At 29.5% G+C, this 11,822-nt stretch overlaps 1 protein-coding gene across 1 annotated transcript; it reads left to right on the top strand.

Moving 5' to 3' along the window:
• The first annotated feature begins 10,245 nt into the window (after positions 1 to 10,245).
• LOC106752632 (protein LIGHT-DEPENDENT SHORT HYPOCOTYLS 5-like) lies at positions 10,246 to 11,552 on the top strand. Its single transcript, XM_014634343.2, has one exon. It carries the CDS (start codon positions 10,379 to 10,381, stop codon positions 11,030 to 11,032), a length of 654 nt encoding a protein of 217 aa, XP_014489829.1. The 5' UTR covers positions 10,246 to 10,378; the 3' UTR covers positions 11,033 to 11,552.
• Positions 11,553 to 11,822: the final 270 nt, after the last annotated feature.

Genomic DNA, 11,822 nt, shown 5'->3' with positions numbered 1-11,822 from the left:
GGCTGACGCGAATGGTCGCACGTGTGCTTAAACCCTTTGAAATAATTTTTGTTTAATTTTAAAAGAAATAAGAAGAAGGTTTTCAACACAAGGCTAACGCGAATGGTTGCACGTGTGCTTAAACCCTTTGAAATAATTTTTTCTTAATTTTAAAAGAATAAGGAAAAAGGTTTTCAACACAAGGCTGACGCGAATGGTCGCACGTGTGCTTAAACCCTTTGAAATAATTCTTGTTTAATTTTAAAAGAATAAGAAAAAGGCTTTGCAACACAAGGCTGACGCGAATGGTTGCACGTGTGCTTAAACCTTTTGAAGTAATTTTTGTTTATTATTATTTTATATATATTTTTTATCTTTCATTTTTATTAATTTTTGTTTATAATATCAAAATAATGTTTTCATGTAAATATTTAAAACAACGTAAGTATTTTTTAAGGAAAGACTAAAAGTTAGAAAATAAATTACAACTTATAAAAAAAATAATTAAGTGTTAAAAGAAACACTAAAAAATCACTTTTTATAATTTTTAAATTTACCCATTTTTTGCCTAAGAAAGAAAAACAATATTTAAAAGAAATAAAATAAAATAAAACAAAAACAAATTGAAACCGGAATTTAGTCATTAAAAGAGAGAAAGCGTCACAAGCTCTAGCACCATTTTTTTTTTAATTTTAACCTTTTTTTTAAAATACTTTTTATTGAACATTTATTGTTTCTTTCAAAAATTGAGAATGGAGCAAAAAATAAAACAACATGATAATAAAGACTAAAAGAAACAAAGTACAATAGCAATAAATAAAACAAAACAATTAGTAAGAAAAGGAGTGATATAAAACCCAGGGATGAGTGCAACACAAAGCCTTTTTCTTTCAGTTCCCTTAGGTTCTCTTTTCGAAATTGGATTTTTCTCTTCCTCTCTTTTTTTTTTCCCTTATGCTCTTTTTTTGAAATTGAAATTTTTTTCTCTCTTTTTTTTTTTCTGTTCTCTCTTCTTGAAATTCAATTCTCCTCCCCTTTTCTTTTTTTTACAAGGTGCATATTTATATACACACAAGTGGCGAATTAATTGTCAATTAGTAGGGAAACAATTAGTAGGAAAATAAATGGTCTTGATTGAATCAAATTAAAAACATATTTTTCTCTTTGGGAAGAAATTGAATACAACAATCAATATATTATTTTTAATTATTCCTTGCAATGATTGTCATAATGTTGATTCGAATTATTACCAAATAAAACAAAATTTCAAAAATATTCTAAAGTGATCTGTCATGCATTAATATTAATTGTTTATGAGCATTTTTCCAAGAAAATCAAATCCAATTCATCACGTCTAGCACCTCTCCCATTTTATTCACGTGCACCCCCTTTTTTTCTTTTTTTCTTCCTTATTTCCTTTTGTTTTTCTTTTTCATTTTTTTTCTTCTTCTTTCCTTTCTTTTCTTTTTTGTTTTTCTTTTCTTTTTCTTTTATTTTTTTGCTTTTCTTTTTTCTTTTTTTTTTTGTTTTATCGTTCCTTTTTTTCCTCTTTTATTCTTTTTTCTTTTTTTTCTTTTTATTTGCAATTATTTTTCTTTTCTTCTTTTTTCTTTTTTTTTGTTTTTTCTCGTTTTTTTTTCTTTTTTTACAAGACTAAACAAAATAGTACAATAAAATTAAGAATAACAAAATAATAAAAAAAATGAAATAAGACAACAATAAAAATCAAGTCCTATTATTTAGTTACCCGAACGAAATTGGGTGTTGACACCCCTCTTCTGTAATCTTTAACCTACTTTGAACAATCCTCAAAGTGTATAGTCTCCACGAGTCAACCTCCTGTAATCACAACAGGAAAAACCAATCTCCAGTAGATTGAAGGCAGTCTTGATCAACAAGAATACAATAGTTGTGCATAATCTGATCAAACAGTAAGCTCAATACAACTCTCCTTCAAAGAACCTCCTCAAAGATAGATCACCACGATCTTCTTAATGAGTTCTTGTAGCAAATTCTCATAGATCACAATTTGTAAATCAAAATGAAAGTGTAAGAATAACCAAAGTCTCTGTGATCAACTGAGTCACGTCTATTTATAGTTTTCTATAAATTAGACATTCCTATAGTCGACTAGGCTACTAATAAAGTCGACTGTCATCAGACAATTATAATAGTTAAGTCAAATAGTAGCAGTCAACAACAACCAAATAGATTTTGCAATTAATATAGTTGACTATCATCAATGCTTTAACTAACTTTTGAAATATAGTTGTTATTGTACACAAGCATAACAAAATTTCAAATCAAATAACTAACTAAGTCGAATCCACTGCGCACGTAGTCGACTTAGACACATTAGCTCAATTTGAAAATCTTTTCAATGTAAAATCACTCACATCATTGCTTTTGAAAGTCTGCACATAGTCACTTTTAATTGACTTACTTCATAATGAAGTCAACTTAAAACTTACAGTTATGCCACACAATATAAGTTCATAAAAGTGCATGTGGTTTTCTCTTTAAAACATATGTAATGCAATCATAAATGATGTATCAGATATAAGCTCACTAAGTGCATTCATATATCAAGATCAACACAAACATGTTCAATAAGATATCATCCATAATGAGGAATAAAACATATAACAAAACAATACATGTGTTATTAATAATGTGTTGTCATCATAAAAAACCAGAGTAACTAGAGCACTGTGAGATTAAGGTTAGCTAAACTAGTGCTTCCCTTATCAACAATCTCAACACTAAATAAATAGAATTTACTTTAAATTATATTTCAATATAGATACCGTAATGATTTAAACTACTCACATTAAATAATTCAAAAAATACATATATTTTAGATAATAATTTAAAGTGTTAAGGTCTCACATCCCTCTTCTCCTATATAGTTTCATTTCACACTTTAAGAGAGTAAGAAAAATGGCATAGGATAATGAAACGTCAAAAATAGTAATGTGATAAGAAGAAGAGAATATCTGGAGAAAGAAGGAAAAAATGACATATAAGCAAGGAATAATGACAAAGTTTAATGTCTTTTTATGTCTTTAGCAACAAGAAGCCCACTCAACTGTTTGTTTGATTTTATTATTGTGTGAAAGATAATTTGTTTACAAGGTTTATACTTGTCACATGGAGCTTAGTCTCTTGAGTGAATTATTATTTCATTGGGTCGATCACTAAAATTTAAAGTTTATCATCTTAACTTTTGTTGAGTGGATTTTAAGATTTGAGTGAATTCTTAGATATTGAGTGAAAACACTCCAAAGAGAAAATCTAAAGCTTTTTGTAAAACAATTTTCTAAACAACTAGACATTCGTTTTATGAATGTGTTACATAAAATGGATGAAAAAAACTCAACATAATAGTTGCAATGAAAAAAACTTAGATTCTGAATTTGAGTTACATTTACCTAAACAAAATGCAAATAAATAAGTGGATGGAAAATAATTGATTGAATTTAAAATGGCTAAACAAATTATGCAGAGAACATTGAATTTCTTCTTTTGTAAAATTTTGCTAGGTGAAATCCAAGTGTTTAGGTAATTTTCTTCTAGAGAAAACATTCTAAAATTGAAATAAAAGGAATAAGTCTTTTTCCTACAAAATCCTAAGTTAGTACTTTAGATATAACAAGTCATCTGATTGTGACACTCATCACTTGAGTGATGATTGATTTCTTAGGGTAAGAGCTCTAAAACTAGAAACTTTGATCTTGGATCAATATATTACTTGGATGAAATATATTGAACTTGCAATATATGCATAATCGGAAACCCCTTAAAATCTTATAATTTGCTCAATACAACAAGTTATTCAATCCAAAACTATATGATTAAGTGAACTTAAGACACTTTTGATCAAATGCAATCCCAAATTCTTCGAGTGATATCATTAGGATCAATTACCCTTAATTTTAAGTATTGTCCATTTTGGAGCATATAGTTTATCATGGTTTTGTCTTTAAAAAGCACCTTGGAGGGTAGAATGAGGAAGGAATATTTAAATTTCCTTAAGTCTCGACTCTAAATCGATGTAGGATTATTGACATGGGAGGAACATAAGCCCTTAGTCGAGGTCTATAGGGAATGAATGTTCATCCCAATTGATGGCATATTAAGGAACTGACGGTTCATCTTAGAACCTCGTTATTGACCACATGGTGGTCGCCAGTGTTTTGATCCCAAGTTTAGAGCAATCATGTTAGGGTCAATCATCCCTCATTCGAGGTATTATCCACTTTGAAGTATGTGATCCGTCACGGTTTTGTTCTTAAAAGGTGTCTCAGATGGTGGAAAAAAGAAGAAGTATTTAAACTGCCTTAGACCTCGACTCTTAAATGATATGAGATTATTAGGTGTAGTAGAAACACTAACCACAAAAACACCCTATAATAATCTCAAACTCAACAAATGTCATTTTTCTCCATAATCCTAAAATGCACGCAAGGCTAGAAAGAAAAAAAAATTGATAAACTTACCTAAGGTCATACTCAAGAATTTGTGTTCTATGCTTTTTCACAACTATCTTGTAGCCAACAATTCAATAATGGAGGAAAAGATGATATCTACGAAATAATTGGAATGAGAGTATTTCTGTGTTTGGATTTGAAAATGAATTTGGAAAAGTGAATTTAAGAGGAAACAAGGTGAACGTGATGTTATTTAGATTAAGGAAAAGATGATACGATTTGAAATGAAAGTTTGTGAATAATATAATGAGTATTATGGATTAAAAAAATATTTTAATGAATAAAATTAGATAATTACCATTTCACCCTTGAGAATAAATTTAAAAATTAGATAATTATTATTATTTATTTTAAAATTATTTATTTTATTATTATTATTTTAATATATATATATATATATATATATATATATATATATATATATATACGAAAGAATTATAATCAATTCTTACTGTTTTGTCATATAATCAGAATTGATCACCCGGACACAGAATCGATTCTCGTATCATATTACATTCATTTCACCTTCGAGAATTGATTCTCTCGACTTCAGATGATCATATATGATATTTTAATTGACTTATGTGTATTACCTTCACAATCTTTTTGTTTGGGTGTTCTTCGTGGCAGACGAATCCTTTTTGTGACTTGTGAACATTACATCACTAGAACCAAACATAACATTAGACAGAAAGAAGAATAAGAATAAAATGAAATATTAGAGGAAACAAATTTATTTTAGGTGAATTAAGAACATTATTATTTCTTCTAACATTATCTCCAACTTACTAAAATAACCTTTTATTTAAGTCCACAACTTAAGAACCTAAGCTCAATTATTTACTATATGTACCACCCAAATTTCTACTGTCACTCGTAATTTAAAACATAACTATTATATTCCATTTAAATTCAAAACCATCTCAAATATTAAACACGATTACCAAATTAGTAAATTCACACTCTTTCACGACAAAAGTGCCTTTACAAAATATATTATTAATACATGTAAATATGTGTAAAATAAAAAAAGTACGTACGTATGTTTGATACTAGTGAAAAATAATATAGTATAGTAAAATCAAATAAATACTTTGTATGTTTTCTAGGAATGAAAAGTGAGACTTGACTTTTCGATTATCAGTTTGCTTTGGCCAATATTACTTAGTCCACTAAATTTATAGGCCGAAGGAGACATGATGAATAGCCGCACCCATTATTTTTAAAAATTAAATTAAAATAAAAGAAAATTTAAAGTATTATTTTTTTTTATGTTGTGTTACTGGAATAATGTAAATATAAAATAGTATCGTAAATTGAATTATTAACACTTATAAATTAAATTTTAATTATTAATTATAATATAATAGTATTTTTTAATTTATTTTATTAGAGACATTAATTAATTAACTAAAAATTAAAAAATAATTATATTATAAAGTTGAATTTTTTGTTTTTATTTCGATGTTTTAGTTACTGAAACAAAATATTAGTATTGATGTAACGGGTTTTGTTTGAATATCACTAAGATGATATAAAATACTAATATAAGGTATTATAATTGACGATTAATTATTTGAAGAGAGAATGATTTTTACTATTATCATTTATGTCTATCGTATTCTTTTTATATCTTTGTAAAAAGTTAATCTTTTAAGGTAAACAAGAAAATAATATTAGAAAAATAAAATAGAAGATTCTACCTTAGAAATCTTGTTTTTAACAAAAAGGTTCTTTCTTATAGATAGTAAATTAGAAATGATAGATATTTATCAATTTGAGAAAAAAATGTTGTAATTAAAAAAAAAAAGTTCTTTCTAATTATAGAATCTTTCTCATTAGAAAAAATATACGTAAAATCTTCTAGTTTATTTTCAGTATATCTAGATCTTCTACAATATAACCAATAGTTTCTATTATTACCTTTTTCAAATAACTTTTCTCTAGCATTTGTTCTCTTATGAACTACCTTTATAGTTTATGAGAGAGCCTTGGAGATTCCTTCGTCAAGTATGACAACTTTTCCAGTTTCTTCCTTTCTTACCATAAAAAATATTTCTGATAGGATGATAATTGATTGGTGAAATTATATCGAGGTGTTTTTAAATGTGAATACCAAATAGACATTAATTATTGAATTTGGAGACTAAGTAAGCAATTAAAAATTTTTTATATTATATTACTGGACTAATGTAAATATCAAATAGTATCGTAAATTAAATTATTAATACTTATAAATTAAATTTTAATTATTGATTATAATATAATAGTATTTTTTAATTTATTTAATTAGAAACATTAGTTAATTAGCTAAAAATTTAAAAAATAATTATATTATAAACTTGAATTTTTTGTTTTTATTTCGATGTTTTAGTTACTGAAATAAAATATTAGTATTAATGTATCGGGTTTTGTTTGAATATCACTAAGATGATATAAAATATTAATATAAGGTATTATAATTTACGTAATAATTATTTGAAGAGAGAATGGTTTTTATTGTTATCATTTATGTATTATATTTTCTTTATATCTATGTAAAAATTTAATCTTCTAAAAAAAGGAAAACAAGAAAATAATATATTGAAAAATAAACTAGAAGATTATGTACTAAAATGAGATATCCTGCTTTTTATAAAAGGATTCCTTCTACATATATTTCGAGATTTTGTAGGTAAATTAGGAATAATTGATATTCATTAATTTATCAACTTGAGGGGAATGTTGTAATTAGAGAAAAAAAAATTAATTAGAAAAATACTTGTAGAATCTTCCTCGTTAGAAAATAATATATGTAAAATATTCTAGTTTATTTTTCAGTATGTCCATATCTTCTACCATGATAATAGTCTCTATGATTACCATTTTTAATGAACTTTTCTCTAATATTTGTTCCCTTGTGGACTTCTTTTCTACTTGTTATAGCAGAGCTTGTGTTGGAGATCCTCTCATCAAGTATGACAACTTTTCGAATTTCTTCCTCTCTTACCATAAAAAATACTTCTGATAGGGTTGACAATTTTTCTCTTCCTAAGATTTGTACCCGGATTGGGTTGTACTCATGATTCAAACCATGGAGAAATTTAAAGATTCTTCCTCTTTCTACAGCTTCAGCATGTGCGACAGCATCTGTTTTACACATCTTTATTGTTTGATATTGATCTAATTCAATCAAAAGTCTATTCAGGATTCTGTGATAATCTGATATGGAAAGAAAGCCTTGTTTTGTATTAAATATCCTGCTTTCAATGTTATAACATGTAGCAAAATTCTTTTTTAATGAAAAAATACTTTGTAAATCATCCCATATTTCTTTGGCAGACGAATGAAACATATAAATTTGACTCATCTCAGGAATCATAGAACACCACATCCAAACCATAATTAGTGAATCTTCATTGTCCCAAATTGAAAAATTAGTGTCATCCAGTCCTGGCCCTCCTCCATGTATGTGATCTAATCTTGAACATCCCTTGAGAATCCTTTGAATGTATTGGCTCTATTGTAAGAAATTTTGACCATCCAACCGATAGGCACCCACCAGATTTAGGAGATCATTAGGACCCAAAGGAATGATTTTTACTTGAGACATCCCTTGGAATTCAATCAAGTGTGTTCAGTGACCCTATCTGAGTTGACGACGATGAGTGGGCTACACTGGGAAAAAGGAGCAAAACTCAAATATAAACCAAATGGGACATCAATAACTCGTGGAACAAACTTAGGAGGGTCCGACGACCCTTTTTATGATGACGGTAGCAAGTGGGTAGGCAAGTAGGCTACATGTGTCAGACAACGATGGTGGCGCCTTTCCCGAAGCAATTTCTAGTGTTTTGTTCATAGAAGTTGGGCACACCTTTCTACCTCATTAACGACTCCAACTAACGTAGTGGTCAGACAACAACGACGGTGGCTACTATTGTAACAAAAACAAAGCTCCCAAGATTGAAGGTTACGAAAAAGACAATGATTTTTATTATTATAACTCATGTCTATAACATCTCCTTACACCTATTTATAATAATCTAATCTTCCAAAAAAACAATATACTGAAAAACTAAAAAATTTTATAGATATTTTCTCTAATTAAAAAGATTATATGAATATTTTATTTAATTAGAATTATTTTTCTCTGATTACAACGTAATTTATAGAAATTATTTTTTTCACATATTACTTTCAAGATATTATTAAAAGGGTTGCTTGAAATAAAATAGTGAAATACATTATAGATTTCTAATATATTTTTATTCAAAAATTTTATGACATGAAAAAAAAAATTCTATTGCTTCAATGACAATATCTTATTTCAAACTACAATATTAAAACAAAAGAATAATATTTAAATTTATAAAATCTTTTTTAATAAAGAGTCGCTACATATGTTGTAATGAAAGTAAACGATATCAAAATATAAGTTATATATCGTTTATTTAGTTGTATAATATTATACTATTTATTTTTTAGCAGTAAATATGCATGTATTTTAATTTTTGAAACATTTATTAGCTTGTGTATAATACCTTAAAAGAATAAAATAAAATAAAATAAAAAAACTATATTATGAATTTATTTTTTTCATAAATTTAAAAAAATTGTTCTCTCACATATACGCAACACAATTCATGCTCTATTAAGTGAGTTTAGCTGAAAACTCGATCACATTTGGTTAAATTTATATACAATTTTTCTATATTGTTATAGTTAGGAATGGAAAAATACTTTACCCTCCATTCTCCTTCTTAATTCCAATGAATGACATACACAAAATACTGGAATTGACGTGTCATACACTATAAATCGAAATAAATGGACTAATAACCTATATTCTACTGATTCACGAACGTCACAAATTTAAAATTAAAATAAACAAATATAACACAAATATATTATTACAAAGGAAACTTGTTAACGGGCCCCAAGCTTTTGTATTTAATTAATAATTTAGAATTTTATAATATAATTAGATTAAATATTGAAAAGGAGATTTTATACTATTTTGTAATGTATCGAATCTAAATTGATTTCATTGAAGAGAAATTGTAGTTAGTCTTCCTAAATGTATAGTGTTATTATATATTGTAAATAAATGATGGAAGTTTAGTCCATTTATAGGGAATGTTAAGTTGGTAAAACAATGGGAGAAAGATATATAACCACCATTTTTTCCATTGGCTTCCACAATCAGAAAAGAATCTCTCTCTCTCTCTCTCTCTCTCTGTCTTGTTTTTGGTCTTAATTATTTAAATGCAAAAAAAGAAAAAAGAAATGAAGCGAAGCAAAGGGCATTATTGAAGTGAATATTCGACATAAATTTAAAAAGCAGAAGAAAACAAATTTAGAAATTAAAAAAAAAATATATATAGTATTGTAGTACTGAGACGTTGGTACTACAGTAGGAGGCTAGGGAGGAGATAAAAATTTTGAAAGCAGGGAGAAGTCACGGACATAAAGAAGAAGAAGAAGAAGAAGAAGTAGTAGATTTAATTTATTGAAATGAAATTGAAAGAAGAAGAAGAAGAAGAGAAGAGGGGGCCAACGTGGTGAATAGTAAAGTGGTCATATCAAGAGGGGCCACCATGTGAAATTGTGAACACTGTGCAAAACGCTTGCCACTCGCCCCCACCACCATCACTCAACTAAACACCTTCTCCCTCTCATTCATTCAACAACCCTTTTTTACGTCCCATCATCCAATCTTCTCTCTCTCTCCTCTCCTCTCAAATAACACTAACACATAAACAATTTTATTTATTTATTTATTTATTTATTTATTTATTTATTTAACCCTCTTCACCCTTTTCTTCTCTTCTCTTCTCTTCTCTTTCCCAACACAAACTTAAAAAGATTCTCCTCTCTCCGATCCATCACCCCAGCTTCTGCTTCTGCTTGCTTCCTGTGAAATCATCATGGACGCTGCAGCAGCTGCAGCTCCAACGCCCGACGCTCCGCCGGAGGGATCAGCAGCGCTGGTGCAGGCCGAGGGGTCGGCGGCACAGCCGGCGCCCAGCCGCTACGAGTCGCAGAAGCGGCGAGACTGGAATACGTTCTTGCAGTACCTGCGGAACCACAAGCCGCCATTGACGTTGGCGCGGTGCAGTGGCGCGCACGTGATCGAGTTTCTCAAGTACCTCGACCAGTTCGGGAAGACTAAGGTGCATATTTCGGGGTGTCCTTATTTCGGACACCCCAACCCTCCGGCTCCTTGTGCCTGCCCTCTCAAGCAGGCCTGGGGCAGCCTCGACGCCCTAATTGGACGACTCAGGGCGGCCTTTGAAGAAAACGGAGGCCGTCCCGAGTCCAATCCCTTCGCCACTCGGGCTGTCCGAATTTACCTCAGAGAGGTAAGGGAAGCCCAGGCCAAAGCCCGTGGAATTCCCTACGAGAAGAAGAAGCGCAAGAGAACCACAACCACTATCTCTTCCACTGTCACCACCGCCACCGTTTCTACTGTAACCACTTCTACTTCTAATAACCCTACTAACGGAGCAGGCGTTAGTCTACCTTCTGATGTTCCTACTGCCACTACTCCTAATGTTACTACTGCTACTACTTCCGTATAGTATAGTATAATTCTCATCATTTTTTTTTTCCAATTTATACTGCTATTATCTATCTATCTAAGGAGATTTATTAATTCTGCTTCCGCCTTATATACATAAATATATTTATTTATGCTGATTTCTCTATACTTAATATAAAAGTTTAACCTCTATCGATTAATACATATATAGATTAATATATAGTGTTAACTATATGTCTGATTATGTGGTTGTATTTAGTGTGGTGTTTCGATACTAGGTTTCTGTCGTACGACGTGAAATGTTTGATCATCATTCTTGTGTTTCATGAAATGAGGTAGCGGACCGGTGGAGGCATAGATTGAAATGAATACGTTGTTTTGCTTGACACAAGAGTCCGAGGCCTTTCACTTTCGTGTTGAATCCATTCCTCGTTTTCTTATGATGAAGTTTACTGTTGGAGAGTGTGAGGGAGAGAATCGTATATATCCCTCTTTATGGGGTTTTTCTTTGCATTGTATCTATTTGTTTATATATTCTCACTGGGTGGCGTATATTTCTATGAATCGTATCCCTCGTTTGATTTCAATTTCGTTGTGACATTTCGCTTTTGTCTTCACCCGGCGAAGCTCCAAGGTGCAGTTGGAAAACAGTTTGGTGATGAAAGATAGATTGAAATGAAAAAGAAGAATCATACATATACATATACATATACATATACATACATGTATATATGATTCTGCAGAAGGGTGCAGTTTATGGAAGGAAATCAAGAAATCGAATTTACCATTCCATTATATATTAGGATGATTTTAGTTTGGTAGAGAAATGA

Source organism: Vigna radiata, unplaced genomic scaffold (assembly GCF_000741045.1).
Source record: "Vigna radiata var. radiata cultivar VC1973A unplaced genomic scaffold, Vradiata_ver6 scaffold_153, whole genome shotgun sequence".
Lineage (NCBI taxonomy): Eukaryota > Viridiplantae > Streptophyta > Magnoliopsida > Fabales > Fabaceae > Vigna > Vigna radiata.
Note: the sequence above shows the minus strand (reverse complement) of the source record. Positions and strands in the feature narration are given on the sequence as shown.

What these genes read in the sequence shown, in the direction of transcription:
- LOC106752632 (XM_014634343.2), top strand. Translation starts at nt 10,379, where the DNA reads ATGGACGCTGCAGCAGCTGCAGCTCCAACGCCCGACGCTCCGCCGGAG.